This window comes from Bombina bombina, chromosome 6 (assembly GCF_027579735.1).
Source record: "Bombina bombina isolate aBomBom1 chromosome 6, aBomBom1.pri, whole genome shotgun sequence".
NCBI classification, from domain to species: domain Eukaryota; kingdom Metazoa; phylum Chordata; class Amphibia; order Anura; family Bombinatoridae; genus Bombina; species Bombina bombina.
The window spans coordinates 856,790,138-856,815,462 of NC_069504.1; the positions used below are offsets into that span (position 1 = coordinate 856,790,138).

At 39.3% G+C, this 25,325-nt stretch overlaps 1 protein-coding gene and 1 long non-coding RNA gene across 2 annotated transcripts in view; one reads left to right on the forward strand and one right to left on the reverse strand.

Annotated features, from left to right (window-relative positions):
* LOC128663787 (uncharacterized) overlaps positions 1 to 25,325 on the reverse strand; it is a 174,195-nt gene that overhangs the window by 47,564 nt on the left and 101,306 nt on the right. The window lies entirely within an intron of this gene.
* On the forward strand, positions 23,730 to 25,079 carry LOC128663786 (E3 ubiquitin-protein ligase RNF182). Its single transcript, XM_053718290.1, has 2 exons — positions 23,730 to 24,019; positions 24,644 to 25,079. The coding sequence occupies exons 1-2, from the start codon at positions 23,731 to 23,733 to the stop codon at positions 24,700 to 24,702; spliced, it is 348 nt and encodes a 115-aa protein (XP_053574265.1). The 5' UTR covers position 23,730; the 3' UTR covers positions 24,703 to 25,079.

Genomic DNA, 25,325 nt, shown 5'->3' on the forward strand with positions numbered 1-25,325 from the left:
GCATCAGCCCTAACATTCTTACTACCAGGCAGGTAGGAGACCACATAATTAAACCAAGACAAAATTAGCGCCCATCTGGCTTATCGGGGCGACAAACGTTTTGCTTCAGATAGATAAGTTAAATTCTTGTGATCAGTAAGAATGAGCACTGGCACGCTAGTACTCTCGAGAAGATGCCTCCATTCCTTAAGTGCCAAAATTATGGCCAGTAATTCATAATTGCACTCCGCTGGAGACAATTTCTTAGAGAAGAAACCACACGGATGCAAGGAACAGTCAGGCGTAGGACGTTGAGACAAGAGGGCCCCTACTCCAGTCTCAGACGCATCGACCTCAAGAACGAAAGGAAGGACAGGGTTAGGATGAGCCAGAACTGGAGCGGCAGCAAAGGCAGTCTTAAGACTATCAAAGGCCTTAATGGCAGTAGGTGACCAATGGAGTGGATCATTCTCTTTACGGGTCATGTCAGTGATAGGTTTGACCAAGGAAGAAAAGTTTTTAATAAACTTTCTATAGTAATTGGTGAACCCCAAAAAACGTTGAATAGACCGAAGACCAACTGGGCGAGGCCACTGCAGAACTGCAGATAACTTGTCAGGATCCATGAAGAACCTTGCAACGGAGATAACATAACCTAGGAAGGTTACTTGAGTCTGATGGAACTCACATTTCTCGAGTTTACAAAACAGGCCGTTCTCACGTAGTCTCTGAAGAACCCATGTAACATCAGAACAATGAGCCTCAAGTGTGGGTGAGTGTATGAGGATGTCGTCTAAGTACACCACAACACACTGTTGCAACATATCATTAATAAATTACTGAAAAACAGCAGGAGCTTTACATAGGCCAAAGGGCATTACAAGATACTCATAATGCCCGCTCCTGGTGTCAAATGCTGTTTTCCATTCGTGGCCCTCCTTAATCCTAACGAGATTGTACGCTCCTCTCAAATCAAGTTTAGTAAAAACCGTAGCTCCCTTGAGGCGGTCAAAGAGTTCCGTAATAAGCGGAATAGGGTAAGCATTCTTAATGGTAAGACGATTAAGACCCCTATAATCGATACATGGTCTTAACTCGCCACCCTTTTTCTTCACAAAGAAGAAGCCAGCCCCTGCAGGAGAGCAGGATTTGCGGATGATCCCCCGCGACAGAGTATCGGCAACATACTGCTCCATAGCACAATTCTCTGCAACAGACAGAGGGTACACCCGGATCCGAGGAGGAATTGCTCCGGGTTGCAGGTCTATGGCACAATCGTAAGACCGGTGAGGAGGCAACGTACCGGCACGCACCTTGTCAAACACGTCTAGGAACTCTCGGTACTCCTCTGGCAATTGAGAAACTGAAGAAGTGCACAAGACTTTAACTGGTTTCCGAAGATAAGTGGAAATACATTGCAGGGACCACGACAAAATTTCGGACCTGCGCCAGTCGGATTGTGCTTTTGGAACCAGGGATAACCCAGAACAACCGGAAAATGCAGAGAGTTTATCACCTGGAACTGGAGGGTTTCAAAATGGAGAGCCCCAATAGCCATGGACAACGGAGCAGTTTCGTGAGTAACGAGTGCGGGCTCAAGGGGCCTGCCATCAATGGCCTCAATAGCAAGCAGAACGGACCGAGGCAAAACAGGAATGGAGTGCTTTGATACAAAAGCACTGTCAATGAAATAGCCCGCAGCACTGGAGTCAACAAGAGCCTGGGTGACTATGGAGGAGTCCACCCAGGAAAGGACAACCGTGACCAAAGGTTTCTCCTTAAGCAGTTCCAGGGACAAGGATAAACCACCCAAGGTCTGCCCCCAACAGGACCTTAGGTGTGAGCGTTTCCCGGCCATGTAGGACAAGACTTCAAAAGGTGGCCCTGTAACCCACAATAGAGGCAGAGCCCCTCCCTCCTCCTAAAGGCCCTCTCCACCACGGAGAGACGCGTGAATCCCAGCTGCATTGGCTCAGCAGTACCTGGTGACTCGGGACCAGGAGGCATGGGAGGAGAGGGAGGCATGGGTGGGAATGAACACGCAGGAGACAACGGAAAAGGAGGCTTCCGCAAGCGCTCCTTGAAAGAGGGCCTCTCTCTGAGTCTGATGTCAATTAGGATCAAAAAAGACACCAATGCCTCGAGATCCTCTAGTAAATCTCTGGCAGCAACTTCGTCTTTAATCGCACCAGAGAGCCCATGAAAGAAGGCGGCAACAAGGGCTTCATTGTTCCAACCTACCTCTGCGGCAAGCGTACAGAACTCAATAGCATACTGAGAAACAGATCTTGTACCTTGCTGAATGGACATGAGTCGTTTAGCAGCAGAGGAGGAGCGAGCCGGAACATCAAATACCCTTCGAAAGGAGGCCACAAATTCAGGGTAATTTGAAATCACAGGTTTATTAGTCTCCCACAAGGGATTAGCCCAGACAAGAGCTGGGTCAGAGAGTAACGAGATGAGAAATCCCACCTTAGCTCTGTCAGAGGGAAACGCCTGAGGTAACATCTCAAAGTAAATGCCCACCTGGTTCAAAAACCCTCTGCACTGAATAGGATCACCTCCATATCGCTGAAGTAGAGGTGCAGAACCGGACATGCTCCTGGTATGACTAGGTGCAGCAGCGGAAACAGGAGCAGCCATAACTTGCGGGACACTTTGGTCCAAATGTGCAGTGCGAGTCAGCAGGGTTTGCAGGGCTAGTGCAAATTGATCCAAGTGGTGATCCTGTACATCCATCCTGGAAATGATGGCAGGTAAAGGTGGATTATTAGCACCATCAGAATTCATGGCCTTTGCATAATGTCAGGGTGCCAGGGATCAGACTGAGACGAGAAGTGCAAAAATAATCACACCTTTATTAATAGCAAAAAATAATAAAAAGTCCACAAGTCAAATAACAAGCCAGGAATCAAAACCAGAGCTGGTAGTCAGACGAGCCGAGTCAGGAGCCAAAGCGAATAGTCAGACGAGCCGGAATCAGGAACAAGGAAAACAGCAGAGTCAGGAACAAGCCAGGGATCAGGAACCAGGAAGGACGTCAGGCAGCCAGGAAATACACAGGAACTCTCACAAACAGGTCTGAGACAACGCAAAGGCAAAGCATACTGAACAGAGGCCCTTTAAATAATAAGTGATGACATCACAATTCTGCGACTGCATCCTGTCTCACATGGATGATGCATACCAGTCTGGCCATAAAAGGAAGTGCAGGAATTGAGCAGCATCCCCCACAATGCACCATAGTCAGGAAGAGAGGTGAGTAAAATGGCTGCCAGCAGCACATGGCAAACGCAACAGGGAAAAAACCCTGACACACAGACATCCACTCCACTGCACAGGAACTTCAAAATGAGGAAACAAGCAGAAAGGAGGCAATTGCTGTGTTCTTGCAAATTCCAAGAGGGGGGGGGGGCAAGTGCCCCGATTGCCCCCCTCCGGAAGATCATGATTATTGTTTTTGTAGAGCACCAAAAGATTCTGCTGTGCTAAAAACATGGGGCTAATATGCAAGGTAACATATATAAGAGAGAAAGGGATAGAGGGCCCTTTCAAGAGTTTCAATGTTGTAAATCAGCTTCCATAAAGGTGATCTACAAAGCAGCTAGGCTTGTAGGCTAACATGCTAAGGGGGTTCAAGAGGATAACTAAGGAGGAGAGGTTCTAAGATAAGAAAATGTTAGCGTATGTTGTATGCATCCCTGAACAGTACTGTCTTTAAGAAGCACTTGAAAGTTTGAAAACTAGGGGAGATTCTTGTGGAGCGAGGCAGAGTTCCACAAGATAGGGGCTAATCAGGAGACGTCTTGTAGATTGGAATGTGAAGCGGTACCAAGAGAGGAGGAGAGAAGGAGGTCATGAGCAGAGCAAAGGGGTTTGGAGGGAGAGTATCTGGAGACAAGGTCAGAGATCTAGGGTGAAGCAGTGTTATTGAGAGCTTTAAAAATTAGATTCAGGATTTTGTGTTTTATTCTGGAGGTTAGAAGAAGCCAGTGAAGGGACTGGCAGAGAGGTACAGCAGATGAGAAGTGACGTGTAAGGAAGATCAGTGTTTTGAGCTATAGTAGGAGGTGCCAAAGTGTCAAGGACCACTGTAAGAGTGGAATCATAGTGACAGATAGATTGGTCAGAGCAGGAAAAGAAGTAGATGGAAGAGAGCAGAGGTTTGAGAGAGTTTGAAAGATGTTGCCGATCAAGTGACTTAATGCTTCTGTGGAGTTTGCTGTGAGAGCTACAAGGAGGGAGAGCAGTATGAAGTGCTGTGATGTTACAAGTTCATCTGGGTGACATACAAAGTACGTATGTGACCAAGATGAACTGGCGATAAAGGTTGTTTTTATATTTTAGAAAGTGCTGCTTTTTTTGGCTATATATTGAAGGTTGGACAGCATCCTTGTATCTGCGTGCACATCACACAGTGGCAGCTGATGAACTTTGAAGTTGGTGGTGCACTAGACCACACCCCATGAAATAAAGCCTCACCCCTCCGATAGATGGCTCCGCCCAAGAATATATATACACACACAGGAAGGATTTTTTTTTTAACTAGTAACTAACCCACCACGCTGCGCTCAGGAACTTCCTAAACACCAATATGCTTTATATACTGTGCTATATAAAGCATATATGTGTTTGTTTAGGAAGTTCCTGAGCTCCCACACTCAAAGCTAAATTCAGTGTCAGAAGGCAAACATATTTTGGACCTAATGGATGTATGGTCCCATTCTTATTTCTGTTGCCAGAAGAAAACAGTCGTATGATAGGGTAAGCCTGTATAGGACATAGAATATAACTCAGCTCTTAGATGAAGTAAAGCTCTGCTGTATCCTGCAAATGTACGAACATTTGCACCCACGTGATGCTACAATACTTGTGTTTCTATTCCACATATATCTAATATATCTCATATATATATATATATATATATATATATATATATATATATATATATATATATATATATATATATATATATATATATATATATATATATGAGAAAAGGAAAAAGAGCTCCCAGCAGCTAAAGTTCCAATAGTAACATTGACGGTATTATAACCTTGAATTCAACACTATGCACAGCACTGATTAAAAGTCAAAATCATTTATTAGCAAATATTAAAAGTCCACACTTCAAACGTGTACTAGGAAACAGAAAAAAAGTATGATAATATAACATACAATAGGGTGCGCAAGACAATATACGAAAGGAAGGTGCAATAAATGAGTTTATATATAGTGAATGAAAATAGTTGATTTGCTAGTGATCATATAATGTTCATTAAATTAGATAATCGTGTTGTGGCAAAAAAACAAATCAAAATAGTGTAATAGGCTTTGTAAAAAGGTTTGTAAAAGATATATATCGTTTTGTTCTGTTGCTGGTGAAAAAGTAAAAAATCTAATACTAATAAATACCTAATTGGTGAAAAAGGAATAGGTGTGACCAATGCTAACTTTGGTCTTACTCTAAAAGGCCGTGATGCGATATTATCTTGCAAAATGAAATTTTTCAAAGATCTTATAAAACCTATAGTGTACAAATCAATATAAATATAAATTCACAAAAAAACCACAGTAATGTCCAGCAAACAAAAGCAAACAGTGGATAGAATCGCTGTCAAAATCAGCAAATGTGTAAGGCTGCTTTGCTCCAAACTGGTGGCGAGTCGGATAATCTGTAAAATTGAAAGCAAAAAAGAGACAGCGCCTAATGGTGTGATATCGTCTGGGACCAGGTAGATACAATCATTAACAGCATCAGCCAAATGGATACTCACAAAAGGGTTGGCACTCACAGGTAGTGCATACAGGCAGGCTGACCTTTATACAGCAGTCAGTACGCTGAATATGTGAAATTCGTGTCGAAGATCTGTTGTAATAGAAGAGAAAGAGAGCGCCTAATAGTGCAATAACGTCTGAACCCAGGCAGACACAGACAAAACAGCGGTAACAGCAAGATGGATACTCACAAGAGAGTTGGCACTCGCAAGTAGTGCATTCAGGCAGGCTGACCTTAATACAGCAGTCAGTACACTGAAATTTTAGGATTCATATCCCTCTGGCCGATAGTATGGTTGTTTGTAGCCCTTGTCAGCTCGGGCTTGTCCTCCGCACACAACGTGTGCACTGAATCAACATCTGAGACTCAGCTGTTCTGTGATGAAAGGTAATCCTCTGAGTGTGACGTGGGTAATCCAATTAGTGTACCTGAAGCTGTGTAATAGCTCAGAGTGTACACAATGTGGAATGGTTGTTAGTCCAATATGGTAATAACAAAGTGAAAATGTAAAGCTAAAAAATGTTTAAAACCAAAAGACTTCACTTTGTTATTACCATATTGGACTAACAACCATTCCACATTGTGTACACTCTGAGCTATTACACAGCTGAGTCTCAGACGCTGATTCAGTGCACACGTTGTGTGCGGAGGACAAGCCCGAGCTGACAAGGGCTACAAACAACCATACTATCGGCCAGAGGGATATGAATCCTAAAATTTCAGCGTACTGACTGCTGTATTAAGGTCAGCCTGCCTGAATGCACTACTTGCGAGTGCCAACTCTCTTGTGAGTATCCATCTTGCTGTTACCGCTGTTTTGTCTGTGTCTGTCTGGGTTCAGACGTTATTGCACTATTAGGCGCTCTCTTTCTCTTCTATTACAACAGATATTCGACACGAATTTCACATATTCAGCGTACTGACTGCTTTATAAAGGTCAGCCTGCCTGTATGCACTACCTGTGAGTGCCAACCCTTTTGTGAGTATCCATTTGGCTGATGCTGTTAATGATTGTATCTACCTGGTCCCAGACGATATCACACCATTAGGCGCTCTCTCTTTTTTGCTTTCAAGTGTACTAGGAAAACTCACGGCTTGTTACAGACACAGGATCAAAACAGTGATGTCATCTGACGCGTTTCACGCCACACAGGCACTTTATATATATATATATATATATATATATACAGGGAGTGCAGAATTATTAGGCAAATGAGTATTTTGACCACATCATCCTCTTTATGCATGTTTTCTTACTCAAAGCTGTATAGGCTCGAAAGCCTACTACCAATTAAGCATATTAGGTGATGTGCATCTCTGTAATGAGAAGGGGTGTGGTCTAATGACATCAACACCCTATATCAGGTGTGCATAATTATTAGGCAACTTCCTTTCCTTTGGCAAAATGGGTCAAAAGAAGGACTTGACAGGCTCAGAAAAGTCAAAAATAGTGAGATATCTTGCAGAGGGATGCAGCACTCTTAAAATTGCAAAGCTTCTGAAGCGTGATCATCGAACAATCAAGCGTTTCATTCAAAATAGTCAACAGGGTCGCAAGAAGTGTGTGGAAAAACCAAGGCGCAAAATAACTGCCCATGAACTGAGAAAAGTCAAGCGTGCAGCTGCCAAGATGCCACTTGCCACCAGTTTGGCCATATTTCAGAGCTGCAACATCACTGGAGTGCCCAAAAGCACAAGGTGTGCAATACTCAGAGACATGGCCAAGGTAAGAAAGGCTGAAAGACGACCACCACTGAACAAGACACACAAGCTGAAACATCAAGACTGGGCCAAGAAATATCTCAAGACTGATTTTTCTAAGGTTTTATGGACTGATGAAATGAGAGTGAGTCTTGATGGGCCAGATGGATGGGCCCGTGGCTGGATTGGTAAAGGGCAGAGAGCTCCAGTCCGACTCAGACGCCAGCAAGGTGGAGGTGGAGTACTGGTTTGGGCTGGTATCATCAAAGATGAGCTTGTGGGTCCTTTTCGGGTTGAGGATGGAGTCAAGCTCAACTCCCAGTCCTACTGCCAGTTTCTGGAAGACACCTTCTTCAAGCAGTGGTACAGGAAGAAGTCTGCATCCTTCAAGAAAAACATGATTTTCATGCAGGACAATGCTCCATCATACGCGTCCAAGTACTCCACAGCGTGGCTGGCAAGAAAGGGTATAAAAGAAGAAAATCTAATGACATGGCCTCCTTGTTCACCTGATCTGAACCCCATTGAGAACCTGTGGTCCATCATAAAATGTGAGATTTACAAGGAGGGAAAACAGTACACCTCTCTGAACAGTGTCTGGGAGGCTGTGGTTGCTGCTGCATGCAATGTTAATGGTGAACAGAATCCATAGATGGCAGGCTTTTGAGTGTCCTTGCAAAGAAAGGTGGCTATATTGGTCACTGATTTGTTTTTGTTTTGTTTTTGAATGTTAGAAATGTATATTTGTGAATGTTGAGATGTTATATTGGTTTCACTGGTAAAAATAAATAATTGAAATGGGTATATATTTGTTTTTTGTTAAGTTGCCTAATAATTATGCACAGTAATAGTCACCTGCACACACAGATATCCCCCTAAAATAGCTATAACTAAAAACAAACTAAAAACTACTTCCAAAACTATTCAGCTTTGATATTAATGAGTTTTTTGGGTTCATTGAGAACATGGCTGTTGTTCAATAATAAAATTAATCCTCAAAAATACAACTTGCCTAATAATTCTGCACTCCGCACTCCCTGTATATATATATATATATATATATATATACTGTATATATATATATATATATACAGTATATATCACATATATCATATATATATATATATAAATATCTCATATATATATATCATATATATATATATATATCATACATATATATATATATATATATATATATATATATATATACATGCACTTGAGCAGCAACATATGATTCAGTTTTGGCCAGTTGAAGATTAGCACGTGAAGCTTAGTAAGGCCAGTGAGTCACAGTAACAGTCTAAAAAACGAAAAGTAAAATCTCACCAGTCACTGCACCTCGGCTCGCCCCAGCAAAAAACAGCCCGGTCTGCTCGACCCCTGGAAACAGCCCTTGTTACATTGAAAGCACTCGGTATGTGCTGTAATAGTGGGCGGGGCTAAAATACATGGGTGAATAGCACTTCCAGTTTTATAACTGTCTCCTAGGTAGGTAATATGCAACGCTCTGTTGTTTTTTTGGACAAGCTGTTTCACTTCAGACAGCGCACCCTACAGTTCCCAATGTGCGCCTCCCAGTCCCATACACACAGCTCTCAGTGTGTGAGTGTCACGTGAAAGCTGGCTCTCACTCACACACTGAAAGTTGTGCGATTAGCAAGGCTATGGACTGGGTTGTGGGCGGCGCTGCAGGCACTGCAGACAGAAAGGGGAAAGTGCTTTTCCCTATACTTCTATCTATCGCACATGCGATGCTGTGTGATAGATAGCAGTTAACATGGAATTTTTTTTTTAAGACAAAACTGCAGTGGAGGTGTGAAGCCTGGGTGAATTATTATTATTATTATTATTATTAAATAAATAAATAAATCTTTTTATTAAGCCAAAAAGATTTATTTATTTATTTAATTTGTTAATTTTTTATTTCTTATTTCTTTTGGGGGTTTCTTTTGGGGGCTCACGTGCGGCTGTGCACATATGGAGGAGCCTCCACTGACTTCACAGGAGTTTCTCTGCTTATAGGTGTATGATGTGATGTTACAAGTGAGGCAATGATGGTCAGAAAGAGGAAAAGGTGAATTTTTGAAGTTCAAGATAGTGCATCTATAGCTGAAAATCAGTGGGAGAGTTGGACCATAGTGACAGACGATAAAAGGAAGTGAGCAGGAGAAGTTTTTTTGTAGCAGGGGCAGATGGATTGTCGACAGGGAGGTTGAAATCCACAAAAATGAGGGCAGGGGTGTCTGAAGAGAGGAAATAAGGTAGCCAGGATGCAAAATGTTTGAGAAATTAAGTTGAGGAATCAGGGGGGCGATATATAACCGCAACATGTAAAGAGAGGAGAGAATAAGAAAATCATGTGGGTTTCTAAGGAAATAAATTTGAGGGAAGAGATGGGTTGTATTTGTTGAAAGGTGCAGTGAGAGGAAAGTAAAATACCTTCACCACCTATTTCCAGGCCTTGGTGTGTGGCTGAAGTGGAGACCCCCATGTCACAGTGCAGCAGGAGAAGCTGTGTCTGTGAGAGAGACCCAGGTTTCTGTGAGAGCTAGAAGGTTAAGGGAGTGGAAGATAAAGAGTTCATTGATAGAAGTGAGCTTGTTGCACATAGAGTGAGAGTTACAGAGTGCACATGTGAAGGGGTGTTGGTTTTAGATACAAAAGGAACTTGGTTTCCAAAGTTTTAGTGAGACACAGCATGAGAACTAATGCAGCGAAGGGGTAAGTTGTGCAGCGATGGGTAGCAAATATAAATCTATATGTACATAAGCATATACATATATATTTACAGGGAATATACAGTTCACATAGCCTGCAATGTAAAGGCACCTTTCTAACACCCCACACCTGCCAACTTCCTGCATTAAAAGCTGCTTTGTGCAGTTATTTTATTAAAAATCAAAAATGCTACATTTTTTATTTTTTAATAAAATACACAGCACTGTATTTTGGGGATATTTGGGGTACATTTATAAAATTAACTAGAGATCTGATCTCTGGTTAATTCTATGAGCGCTAATTGCTACCGCAAGCTCGTGGTAGCATTAACCAGCCACTTGTAATGGCTGGTTATGTATCACATGCACACGATAAATTAGTGCTCCACTTGTAATCTAGCCCTATACCTTGCCATATACCATATAAATTTTAACCTTTATAAAATATTTTAATTAATATTTATATGAATATTTTTTATCAGATAGTGTATATATGATTTATTTTAATATATTTATGTTGTGTTTGGTGAACATTATACGTTATACATTATACATTATACTTTAAGCTAATTCTTCACTCGTGCAAACCTGACGCACACTAATTTAGTTTGCGCTCAAGTGAACGCATTTACTTTCAAATTATACGCAAGCAAGATAGCCTGGTCGCGATATTGGTTATAGCGACCCGCGCTAACAATAATGCACCCCTTGTAATCTAGCCCACAGTAGTGCAGACTCAAGTCTTAAAATGACATGCTGTAACAAATTAGATCATACCGTTTTTCAACTATTATGACCCTTTAAAAGTCCTTTTATGTATAATGTCTGCACTCCAGTCTCTCCATGGGGAGCCAGATACGCATAGTATGAACAGGTAAATAACAGTAAAGTAGGTACATTTAATAATGAATGTATATTATATGCAGTGTATGCATTCCCTCTTAGTGCATTTAAAATGACTTGTTAGAACGGCCGAAACTTATAATATGTATGGGAAATTGTTCCTTTATGTTTGTTTTTGTATATGAACTAGCCGGTTTTCAGTTTTGAAACCACAACCCATGAAAATTGTCTGAGCTTGACTATTTTCACCATATTGTATCACTCTTTCTTATCTCTGTTTGCATATTTAGAAATAACTGAAAATTTTAATTTTAGTATGCATCTCTCCTACCCCTCCACTAAGAGTGTATATTTTCTCCTGGTCATGTTTGCATAGCTGTCCCATAGCCAATACTTAAGTATTTAAATCTTCAGTATTGGTACCACAGACAAAATCAGCTATTTCATATGACAAAATGAGGTTTGAAATTAGTTTAATACAGCAGGTAAACTAGATAATTGGGAACACATTAAACAAGAGACAATTTTGCAGTACACTGGACATGAAAGTCAAAATGAAACATCCATACTCAGATAGATCTTATAATAAAAAAAAGACTTTAATTATTAAATTGACCTCTTTCTCTTTGAATCTTTTGTTGGAATCTGTCTTTATTATTAATAATTAGTTTTAACTTTGTCCCTTTAATTAAGAAGTTTATGGGATCCCTTTAAATAAAAAATGTAATTGCTCAGTTCTCACAGAAGTTTCATGTTGTGACATCAACAAGTAGTGAATCCCTAAAAACACACACAGTGCTGTCCAAGAATGTCCAAACAGAAACTTCTTGTTTTATTTACTACACCTTCAATCCTAAAACAAACAGTTCCTGTTTTACAGAGCGTGACAGAAAAACTGACTCTCCTTGAGGACACTTTCATTTTAGCTCAAACACTAATTGACAACACAGATATACAGACTTAAAGGGACCGTCAAGTCAAAATTAAACTTTCATGATTCAGGTAGGACATGCAATTTTAAACAACTTTCCACTTTACTTTTATCATCAAATTTGCTTTATTCACTTGGTATTCTTTGTTGAAAGTTAAACCTCGGTAGGATCATAAACTGATTTCTAAGCAGTTGAAGGTCCCCTTTTATCTTAGTGCATTTTGACAGTTTTTCACAGTTAGACAGTGCTAGTTCATGTGTGCCTGACATATAACATTGCCAAATGAGCAAATGTCTTAAAGGGACAGTCTACACCAGAATTGTTATTGTTTTAAAAGATAGATAATCCCTTTATTGCCCATTCCCCAGTTTTGCATAACCAACACAGTTATATTAATATACTTTTAACCTCTGTGATTATCTAGTATCTAAGCCTCTGCAAACTGCCCATTTAATTCAGTTCTTTTGACAGACTTGCAGTTTAACCAATCAGTGCCTGCTCCCAGATTACTTCATGTGCACGAGCACAGTGTTATCTATATGAAATACGTGAACTAACACCCTCGAGTGGTGAAAAACTGTTAAAATGCATTCTGAAAAGAGGTGGTCTTCAAGGTCTAAGAAATTAGCATATGAACCTCCCAGGTTAAGCTTTCAACTAAGAATACCAAGAGAACAAAGCAAAATTGGTGATAAAAGTAAATTGGAAAATTATTTAAAATGGCATGCTCTATCTGAATCATAAAAGTTTATTTTGGCCTAGACTGTCCCTTTAATTTTCAGGGACTGTCCCGACCCACCTAACCAGCCCATGAAAAAGCAAGCTCTGTGCACAGCACATCTGTGGCCCTACCTTTCAATTGTGACCCTACCAACAAAACACTGGTGGTGCATCAGCCCAAAGTACCCCTCCAAGTCTTGCAGAAATGTTGTTACAAATATATCCTAAACTTGTGGATGAGTGAAAGGTTGGGGGGCAGCAGGTTTCCCATGAACTAGGGCAGCACATAAACTAAATGTACCAGTGAATATGGAACATCAGTTTTCTTCATTTCAGATTACAGAAATTTGTGAAATGAATAAAAACATGCGTTTTCTCAGGCTTATTGTAGGCTTTCTGCACAGGTTTTCAGTCATGTAAACAGAAGCAAATATATATGCAGGCAATAAATAGTATTAAAAAATACATCTTCCATTCAATTGTTCTGGAGATATCTATTTCCAAAGTGGACATATCACAATTTTGCTGGAGCATATGCAGATATCCATAACATGCTCAGCAGCACATTGTTCTCTACAGTAACCATTTAATGCATTCCGTAGATTAGAAACAATAATTTCTTAATGTTTTCTTGTATTTTGTTGCTTATTTCATGTTAACCAGGAATCTCAATATGATATATTATGGTTATGTGTATATTCCACTTGATTTTTGTGAGACATATCAAGTGTTAATGAAAAAATGGTCCTGATTTATCATTAGACAAGTGGTGGCTAAGACAAGGTTTTTAAATATTGAATATATGAGTATGGCTTGTTTGAAAGCATAAACGTGCTAGACACTTTTTTTTACCTGTGTTTAACTCATATTGAATACAATTTTGGACTTTATGGCAGCCTGTTGCATTATCATTTTCTTTTTGCATCAATAATATCTGTCAGATCACAAGTGGGGTTCTCCGTACTGTAATTTTTTGTTTACTTATGAATAGATCAGGAATATAAGGGTATACACAAGAAGAAAAAAAAACATTACCCCAGGAGTTTCAAGAAACAAAAACAAGATAAACATTAAAGAATATTACTACATGAATTCCTGTGGATCTTATTGCAGCCATTGTCAGAATTTCAAACTCTTTTGTTGGGGTATGCACTGTATATAAAACACAGACAATCAATATGCCTGCACATCTGTGCTTAGAGGAATGTTAAATATGCCTAACTTTCCATGATATCTAAAACTCTTTGGACCCCCTCTTATAGAAAAGTGCTACATAAATAGTTATTCTCCTATGATACCCTTAGTTAGAAGTTATGGAAATAGTTACCTTGTTTATATCTGGAACCAATGTAGCAGATGTACTATGAGCAGTAGTCAGGAACAGGCTATAGTCATCACCAGAAGAACTGGAACAGAGCCAAGCTCCATCACCAAGGGAGTACAAATAATTTAATTTTTTTTACTAGCCCCTGAGGAAGCCCATCTGTGAAAGGCAGATGAAACGCATTGGGAGTGGCTTAAGGGATACGGTATATAGGTTTTCCAGTTCACAGAGTTGCAGTTAAAGAGGTCCAGAAAAGTGCGGATATGTTGGATTTGTTTTCAAACAAGGATTTATTACCTGAACTCTGCTCTCAGAAGCTGGCCCCTAATGCTATACTTGATGAGCTGATTTTATATCTACACTAAGTAAGTGCAATTGTTAGCATGGTTTTATTGTGTGAATAAATATTACGCTGTCATTCGGAGGTGCGCTGTTCCCTTATTTATTACAAAGAAAAGTTGTCACGAGACAGGTCAAGGTCAGGTACCAGGGTATCTAGCAGCTCTTAGGTGCCAAAGGCAACAGTTGCCTGAAATAGGTAACAGAACAATCAGTCAACAATTCTTAATACAGCAAGGTTTAGGCCAGAAATGTAATCCAAATAACAAGCAGAGGCCATAACGTTAAGGACAAATCAAGAACACTAGGGTCTTGTTACAAAAATAACCAATCATAGACTGACGTTTTTGTGACCCTTTTAGCACTTTCTGTAAAAAAAGGCACCAAATCTGCAGCAATGCCATTTCCATTATTCAGAGAATAAATAGTGCTATTCTTAGCTCAGGTCACAAAGGCTTAATGAAAGTTGACAGATCCACGAGTTCCTGCTGTTCTTAAAGGGACAGTCTACACCAGAATTGTTATTGTTTAAAAAGATAGATAAATCCTTTAATACTTATTCCCCAGTTTTGCATAACCAACACAGTTATATTCAGGGATAGGCACTGGTGTCCGTGACTGGCCCTTGTAGTGTCCGCCACCCATTTTGCAGCAGGGAGGGAGGAGTAGGACAGATGAATGCTGATCCTGACTCCTCCTTGATGCACGCTGCACCATGTTTTGCGGGGATGGGGCCACGCCTGCATGACGCCGCTGAGTAGTGGAGAAGTGAGTAAGAGAGAGGCAAGAAGCAATCTGCCTGCAGTGCAGCCTGTGTCAACAACCTGTGAGTCGTGACCCATCCAGATTCTTTGATCTGTGCGGCAGCGTAGCGCTGGTGTCTGTGTGTAGAAGACCGCTGCCTACTCTGACAAAGCTTACCTAACCAAGTAAGTAACCAACCATGATGATCATGCGATTAACATCAAGGTGGGTGAGTTTGGTCAGGAGTTGCAGACTCTCAATACAATAAAAAAATAAATAAAAGGTAAGAATTTTGAAAACATTTTATACCAGTATATCACAAGCATTCTTTATATAAATGTTATTTTAAATTTGTTTGATTAGATTAATATTTTGTACTTGAATTAGACCAGGGGCGTCCAACGTGCGGCCAATTTGACAGCAAAATGCCGATCTCCTGACTTATAGAAACAAAGAATGTATCAGCAGATAGGAACCATTCGGCCCATCTAGTCTGCCCAATTTTCTGAATGCTTTCATTAGTTCCTGGCCTTATCTTATATCTAGCATAGCCTTATGCCTATCCCATACATGTTTAAACTCCTTCACTGTCTCTACCACTTCTGCTGGATGGCTATTCCACCATGCACCCATTATCCTCTCGGTAAAGAGAGTGTTTTTAATTTGAAATGTACCTTTGTGTCCTTCACTAAGGTCTGTACTTTGGAAAATGTCCACCACAGCCTTGGTCCGTGCCTATCCCTGGTTATATTAATACACTTTTTACCTCTGTGATTACCTTGTATCTAAGCCTCTGCAAACTGCCCCCTTATTTCAGTTCTTTTAACAGACTTGCATTTTAGCCAATCAGTGCTGGCTCCTAGGTAACTCCACATGCATGAGCACAATGTTATCTATATGACACACATGAACTAATGCCCTCTAGTGGTTTCAAAGCGGTCAAAATTAATAAGAGGCGGCCTTCAAGGTCTAAGAAATTAGCATATTAGCCTACCTAGGTTTAGCTTTCAATTAAGAATACCAAGAGAACAAAGCAAAATTGGTGATAAAAGTAAATTGGAAAGTTGTTTAAAATTACATGCCCTATCTGAATCACAAACGTTTATTTTGGACTAGACTGTTCCTTTACTCCTTAGTGCACCCCTCCTCCAATGCTTTGCTTTTCACAGGCTACTCTTCCTCCGACACCATAGCACAGTACCCAACAGCAGGCGAGGGTCAGCGCGCTTATGCCTCCAGTCGATCTGTCTTGAAATTAGTGGAACCCAGGACCCGACCAAGTATATGCAACCTCAGAAGTGGTAATATCAATCACCCCAACAGTCGCTTGTTTGGGGTTATTGACATGACCTGCTCTCATGCAACTGGTTGTGTGAGAGCAGGTGGCGGCATTGCACAAGAAACTCTTGAGCAATGCTAAATTTCCCCATGTGATGTAGCATTGCAAGTGCGGTTGCAGAAGGATAGATTCTCTACTTGCAAACCTGCCTACCCGCAATCATGATAACTTTTGCCCTTAATGTCCTTTTACACATACTGGCCTAAATTACGAGTTGAGTGCAAAATTGCGCTTTTGTGAGTGTGATATTTGCGCTCCACTCAGTAATACCGGAGCACACAAATGTGTGCTGGTATTACAAGTTGAGCGCAATGCAAACGTGACCTTGCATTCGCATTGCCTGGAAGCTTTGCTTCCATAGGCTCCAATGGGAGCCTCATTCTGAGGCCGTCAGACACGGCAAAAGAACCTAGCGCAGTGCAGGGGGTATGTTGCGCAGCGTTGGGCAGCAAATTTAAATATATATGAATAAATACATGTATATTTATGTGTTTATATGTGTAATTACACATATTAACACATAAATATATATGTATATAAGCATATACATGTATATTTGCAGTATAAAACACAGTCCCCATAGACCACTATGTAAAGGCACTTTTCAGTGCCTTTTTTTTCGAACACACCACATCCCCTCACTTTAACCCCTTATAACTGCTTTATTTTGGGGCAAATTAGATAATATAAGTAGATTGGAATGTTGTTTAAAATTGTATTCTCCATCTGAATCATGAAAGACAAATTTGGGGTTTTAGGTCCTTTAAAAGTTTAGTTTTGACATTACTGTGCCTTTAAGTCTGAACAATAAGTATTTTACATTTATAACAATTTGAAGGACACATAGCAGTCTTTAAAAGCCTAGCCCTGCTACATATCCTCCCCCAATGGATTTCGGCAGCAATTATCTGATAAAGAACTGCATTGGTTATTTTGCTAACATAATGACTGTGGCTATCTTTGTCTACTCTAGTAACAAGTCCATATCTTACAATAAAAGGGAACTTGAGGTACATGGATATGATTAATGTTTTAACATAATTATAAGGATTCATTTAATATTGTTGAAAAGAATAAGCAAAGTTGTATATGAGATGTGTTTTTTTTGTGAGAAATCCCCTCTCCGTGAAGTGTCTAAGTAGCTTGTTGGAGTTTTGTTTTGTTGTTTGCAGTGTTTTGGGTTCTAACCCCTTTGGCACAATTTAGGTCCCTGAGAAGACAGAACTGTGTCCTGCTCAGGAAAGCCCGGAACTGCATCTGCCGTCAAACATATAGAAGCAAACAAACATTGTTTAATAATAAAATATTCTAATGTATTAGAGCATTTTACCATTCCACTAGAATATCCCTTTAAATGTAACATAAGTTATATGAGGAACGTAATTTAAATGTAATAAACTAAGAAATAGTCACTCATGAAGGGAGGAGAGAATATGACAGAGTATGATTTAAAAAATGTGGTAAATATTTTATATATATTTACATACTGTATTTTTCATAAAAAGAAACATTTAAGAACAAGGGACCATGATCTAAAGCTGAAGGGTATTAGATTCAGAAGCCATTTGCCGAAGCACTTCTTTACAGAAAGGGTTATCGATTTATGGAATAAACTTCCACAAGAGGTGGTAATGACACTGTGGGGGACTTCGAGAATGCTTGGGATAAGCATAAGACTATTCTATGAACTAGATAAGTGTTTTTAGGAAATATTGTGAATATTTGTTGTGCCTATGGTTCTTATCTGTCGTCAAAATCTATTTTTCTGTCTTTTTAAAACTTTATCTCTCTTTTCCATTTCAATTTCCTGTATTTGTTCTTTTTATTGACTGTTTCTCGCTCTCGCTGACTTAATTCGTTTTCTCCCTTTCTCTATAGTGAAGTTGTTCAGTGGGATATCCCTATAAATTCCGGATTTGTATGTGCCATACATGGTCACACTCGGGGCTGAAGTGCTGTCAGATTTCCCTCCACCCCCTCAATCTTATGACTCACCAAAACATGACATCACCTTCCTGTCAACTGAAACTGTTGGCAGGAGCCCTGAACACAGATTTCTATTTTGCTTATGACCCTAAGGGCTTTGCTCACTTAACCATATCACTGATAGAAATATGCACATTTCTTCCATAATCATAATTCTGTCACAGACCCAAGGAAATTTGATCCTTAACTTCTTCACTGCCAGATTTATACAACACAGCTTCTTTAACCCTTTGGATACAATCCATTGCAGAGTTTTTCTGACAGCTTTTTTTTTCTACTTTAAAGAAAGATTGCTTCCTTTAAGGAGAGACAGTTGAAAAATAATAATATTAATGATGAAAAAAGCGTTTTACCTTTTACAGTACATTATTCAGAAGCTACATTATTTATATGTACTTATAAAAATTAGATTTTTCAAAATCAAAACTAATGTATATGTTCAGAATGTGCAGAAATTGCTACAGTCTCTGACTGGCTTTTATGACTCTACAGAGGGTTCTCCACTAATCTTTTGTTTTTTTATTGGCCAAATATTTACAAAGTATGAATCATGGGTAAATTTCTTTTTATGTTGTCCTGCTAGAGTCCACAAGATAACTGCTTTCTTAAAGGAATAGTAACACCAAAAATCTTATTGCTTAAAAAGATAGATAATCCCTTTATTTACCATTCCCCAGTTTTGCATACCTCTGTAATTACCTTGTATCTAAGCTTCTGCAGACTGCCCCCCTTATTTCAGTTATTTTGACAGAGTTGCATTTTACCCAGTCAGTGCCCTCTCATAGTAACTCCACGGGCATGAGCACAATGTTATCTAGTTGGCACATATGAACTAATGCCTTCTAGCTGTGAAAAACTGTCAAATGCATTCAGATAAGAGGTGGCCTTCAAGGGCTTAGAAATTAGCATATGAGCCTACCTAGGTTTAGCTTTCAACAATAAATACCAAGAGAACAAATAAAATTTGATGATAAAAGTATATTAGAAAGTTGTTTAAAATTGCATGCACTATCTGAATCATGAAAGTTTATATTGAACGTTACTATTCCTTTAACACTTCTTCTGCTCCAGATCTTATTTCTCAACAGCTCTGTAATCTTGTAGCATCAATTCTGTAGCTGTAAGTTACAGGGGAACTTTTTTTTGGGTAGTTTCCCTGCTGGTATAACAGATAAGCAAGCAAAGTTCTGTTTTTCTTTCTGTCAAAAGTTAATTTCCCAGGTATTTGCTGATTGATGTTTCCTTATCCTCTTCAGTTTGAAACATGCAATTGCTTTCTTGCCAGGAATTAAAATGTGACACATTGACGCCTAAATTCTAATTTATATCATCTGCCAGACACATACAGTGCTTGATCCCTTATGGCACAAATAAATGCAGTTTTTTGTTGTTGCTTTTTTTTTGCCACAGATCTGGAAAGCACCATTTTAATTTGTATTTTACAAGGTGTCTTGATACATAAAATCCAAATGCACAGTAGAGCATTTCAAGTATGACTAAGGGGCATATCTATCAAGCTCCCTATGCAGCTTGAAGCGGCTTGCCAGAAACACCAGTTATGAAGCAGCGGTCTAAAGACCTCTGCTCCATAACCTGTCCGCCTGTTCTGAGGAGGCGGACAGACATCACCGCAATCAACGCGATCGAATACGATCGGGTTTCTTGACACCCCCTGCTAGCAGCCAATTTGCAGGGGGCGGCGTTGCACCAGCATTTCACAAGAGCTGCTGGTGCACTGCTGAATGCGGAGTGCGTATTGCTCTCTGCATTCAGCGAGGTCTGTCAGAGATGATCCGCCATGTCAGATCATGTCCGACAGGCCTTTCATAAATAGACCCCTATAAGTATTTTTGCAAAACTCTAGTCTAAAACAATATATTCTGAGAACAGTTTACCATGTTTTATGGCCTTTCTTGTGCATGAGGTTACCCAGCATATGCAGGTATGCTGCACGCACATGTACCAAACATGGGCCCATTCTCTGAGTGTGGATACAAGCAGAGCACCATACACAAGAAAAAGCTACCAAGGAATGTGGGATAAATGTTAACAAAGGTATTAATAATAAAAATTATTTTTGTGCCTCTTCAAATGCTTGATTGCCACAATGATAAACAGAAATGTCTATAAATATTTTTATTTAGAATTTGTCTTTTAAAGTTCTGATGTAAACAAATAAGTAAAAATTTGAAATCACGCAATCGTTTATGATTTCAATGATGGGATCAGGTCAGGGGGTTGTGTGCCTATGACGCTAGGCACTCCCTCCAGCCCGAGATCCCAGTTAGGAAGCCGTTAGGGCTTCAGTACAGCAGAATGGCTAGGACATTCCATGCTGTCCTAACGGTATAAAGCCCAGCGGTAGAGGGTTAAACAATACTATAGAAAGTCAAAGGATGAAAAGATTTTTTTTTTTTAAAAGTTGTTTTGAGATTATGTTCACTCACAGGGAGAAACCTGCTTTCAGCTTTCTCTTAAAGGGACATTATACACTCATTTTTTCTTTGCATAAATGTTTAGTAGATCATCTATTTATATAGCCCATAAAGTTTTTTTTTTTTTAAATGTATAGTTTTGCTTATTTTTTAATAACATTGCTCTGATTTTCAGACTCCTTACCAAGCCCCTAAGTTTTATGTGAATACTGTCAGCTACCTTCTCCAGCTTGCTCCTGTTTGTGTAAAGGGTCTTTTCATATGCAGGGGGGGAGTGTCTTATTTGCCACTTGCAGTGGGCTTTCCAACTGCCTTTTCAACAGAGCTAAACGGACAGCTTCTAAGTAAGTTTTTAAACAGTTTTATACTGGATTTTTATATCAGTATCTGTGCATCTTATTCTTTATAGTAGTGTCTATTACATGCAGTTATATGAAAATGAGTGTATACTGTCCCTTTAAAGGGACAGAAAAGTAAAAATTTAACTTTCATGATTTGGATAAAGCATGCAATTTTAAACAACTTCCTAATTGACTTATATTATCCAATTTACTTTGTTTGCTTTGTATCCTTTGTTAAAGGTTCAGTGTCAGCAATGCATTAATTGGACCTAGCAAACCACATAAGGTGAACCAATGGCAAGAGGCATATGTGCGTGTTGACACCAATCACCAGCTAGTTACCAACAGTGCATTGCTAGTCCTGAACCTACTGAGGCATGCTTTTCAACAAAGGATACCAAAACATCAAAGCGCATTTTTTAACAGAAGAAAATTGGAAAGTTGTTTAAAATTGCACATTTTATCTAATTCAATAAAGGGATATGAAACCCAAAAGTTTTATTTTGTGATTCAGACAGGACATACCATTTTAAAAAGTTTCCAATTTACTTATATTATAAAATTTCCTTTCTTCCCATGGTATTCTGTGTTGAAGAGATACCTAGGTAGGCATCTGGAGCACTACATGGCAGGAAATAGTGCTGGGCTCTAGTGATCTTGCACATGTATAACATTCTTGCAAAATCGCTGCCTTATAGTGCTCCAGAAATGGGCAGGATCCTGAGCATACATACTTCCTTTTAAACAAAAGATACAAAAAGAACTAAGAAAAATTGATAATAGAAGAAAATGAGAAATTTGTTTAAAATTGCATGCGCTTGCTGAATAACGAAAGAAACATTTTGGGTTTTATATAGCTTTAAAGGTACATTAATCACTAAGGACAAGATTCATCAAAGGTTCAGCTGCAGGCTTGCATCAGACTGCTGCTTCTTAACCCACTTTGCACCTGTTATGTGATGTATCTCAATCCCCCCAGACATTTCAGACCGAGGAGGCTGACAGCCCCTGCTCATATGCGATTGGCATCAATACGCTAGACGCGAAGTCGGGTAGACAGGGGTGAAGATGTATGCCCCTATCTGCCATACTTTGTTAAATCTGGCCCTAAATACAGTTCACGCTATTCAATGCCCTCTAATTTTTTGAACCTATGTTCCATTACAGGTATCTGAAGGAGAGTTGCTCCGCATTTAACAAATACAAGGACATGAACCTCCTTATTTCAATGGTGGAATACACATCTTTAAAAAGAAGAGGTTTATACTTCAATGGGTGATATTATTACCTATTTCTTCTATAACCCACTGGGAGAGTAATTTCTTCTACTGGCTGTGTTAACACAGCTTGGCCTTGAGGCCAAAAACTTTCAGGATGGGTGGGGATACCACAGGCTAAATAAACTATATCAAATGCCAATATAAGGGTAATGGAAATACTTTGTAAACAATTTAATACACTCCAGCAGGTAAAGTGGATCATTGGGAGCAAATGAAAGGGGAGAACATTTTTGAGTAAACTGTCCCTTTAACTTTAGACAAAAGGGCTTTCATTACTTTATCTATGCTCAGTGGAATTTAAAAACGCAAAATGTTTTATCCTTTATGTTTTAACCTTTTAGCGTCGTTTTGGCGTTCTATTCTGTCCAAACAACGCTGGGCTTTAGCGCAGTTAGGACGGAATACAACGTCATAGCCGTTTGGCTGTCCTGAAGCCAACTGCGCTTTCTGGATGTAATCGCGGTCTGGAGGGTGTGCCTAGCATCATAGGGAAGCCCCCCTGACCTAATCCCATAATTGAAATCTCGCAAAAGCGTGATTTCAATTTGTCTACATCGGAACGTTGTTCCGATGTAGACGTTATGACCCTCTCATGAAGGGGTTAAGCCAATTAGTACTGTGTTGTGCACAACTCACGGGTGTGAGCACAATGTTATCTATATGGCTCACATGAACTAGCACTCCCTTGTTGTGAAAATCTAATAAAAAAGCATGTGATCAGAGGGCTGTTTTTAGTGGCTTACAAAACAGATAGAAATTTAGAGGTTTAAAGGTTATAAAGTATATTAATATAACCATGTTGGTTGTGCAAAGCTGGGGAATGGGTAGTAAAGGCATTATCTATCTTTTTAAACTATAACAATTTTTGTGTTGACTGTCCATTTAAAAAAAATATATATATTTTGTATTTTCTACTTATTGATCTAGGAACATTTTAAATAAATACATTATTCTCTTGTTATTTATGGAATCTAGATGTATCATTAAAATAAAGAAATCCTTTTAAGCATATTTAGAACTTTAAATAAAGACTTCAAATTTAAACAAAAAAAAAACACACCTAACTGCGAGCCGACCATAGCTCATTTTACATATAACAACAGTGCTGTCTGTCACGAGTTACAAAAAAAATACAAACAATTCAACTAGACACGCCCCTTATTTTCATTGGTTCTTTGTACACGGTGGCGTCATCAGTTCCGGTGTAGGTGGAGTCGGTTGAATATATAATACACTGCAACACAAACCGCTTCATACTCATTCGAGAAACTATGCAGCACGTGGAAGCGTCATCAGTGTTAGATGGGGAGGAATGCGGCATCTGTTACCAAGACTACGGCCCAGATAGGAGGCCGCGCCCACTAACCTCATGTCGGCATACAGTGTGCGAGCAATGCCTGGATCACCTGGTTGGAAAGGGTGTGGACGTGACGTGCCCCTTCTGCAGGGCTCGTTCCACATTACCTAGTGATGAAGAAGAGGGAGCAGAGAAGGGTCTGAGCGCTACAAAGTGGTTCAAGAAGCTGTGCAGGAAATCCAGAAACAGATCTCGTCGTCAAGGTAACCACTCACCACGCTTATTTTTCTTATGTCTTCTCCTTCTATGAGTAGAAAAGTTATTTAGCAAGTTTTATTTTAACATAGTAATATCATAGCTTTAGTGGAATAACAATGAACGACTATTTAACTTTGTATCATTATTATTATTATTAGTGTATCTTTTCCATGGTTCATGACGTTATCACTTGTAAAGGAACAGTACACACCTTGATGTTTATATACTGTGCAAATTAAACACATTTTCCCCATATATTTTATTTATTTTGCCCCCTTTTCATGTAATTTATATGAATCTTGAGCACTTTCTAATTATCAGAACTTGATATACACCCTACTGACTTCTCAAAACTAACTGCTACTTTTATGTTCCTAACTGGTATTATTAAATAACAGCATACCAAATAGTGGCTAGACCTTATTGGCATCTGTAAATAAGACCACTTGTGGGTAAAGTTTGGCTACTGGATAAAAACTGCATTAAGAATGATAGCCTACCCCACTCTGTCATTTAGTAATCAACATGTATCTGTTAGCTGTTTGTTTCTATTGTACTTGCAGAATAAACTTATATGTATGTAATCCTAGAACAGTGTATTTAATGCAAACTCGTCTGTTTTCTTTTAGGCGCAGTGGCAAATGAGGAGTTTAAAGACATGGCCATGATGTGCACGTTTATCATGTGATTTAAAATTTTGAGGACTGTGAATGCATTTTCATATCTGGCTACAGCAGGCACCATGTACCAGCTAGTGATCTCCTCATCCTGATTCCCTTGTGGTTTCTAAAATAACCCTTTGTACTTCTGTCTGCTGCTTACACTATGGAGTCCAACACCATCTGTCCTGGTGCTGCTTTACAGATTAACCCTATGATGGAGACATAAACTCTCCACATATCATCTGAAGTGTCATTCAAAAGTGATATTGTGACCAGCTGATGCACTTTAATGATTTATGTATATATTGTATATGTATTTATTACATTATTAATAATTAAATATTTATAATTTGTATTTTATTAATAAAGAGTCTGTAACTATGAGTACAGACATTGTATTAAACGTTTGGTGTTGCAGTGTACGCTTGATTTCTGTAACGTATGCATTGTTTTGCAGATTATGCTTTTGGTTTGAATCACCCCATAGATCATAGGATACATTTTGTCTGCCACAAACGTTATTAAAGGGACTGGATTTTTTTTTAACATGTTCCCAATGATACGTGGTTGTGTTTTTTTTTTTTTGTTTGTTTTTTTTTACCTGCTGGGTTTTTATTAAATTGTTTAACAAATAGTTCCTTTACATTTA

Coding starts and splice junctions, on each gene's coding strand:
- LOC128663786 (XM_053718290.1), top strand. CDS start 23,731: ATGCAGCACGTGGAAGCGTCATCAGTGTTAGATGGGGAGGAATGCGGC. Junction 24,020..24,643: donor AAACAGATCTCGTCGTCAAG/GTAACCACTCAC, acceptor GTTTTCTTTTAG/GCGCAGTGGCAAATGAGGAG.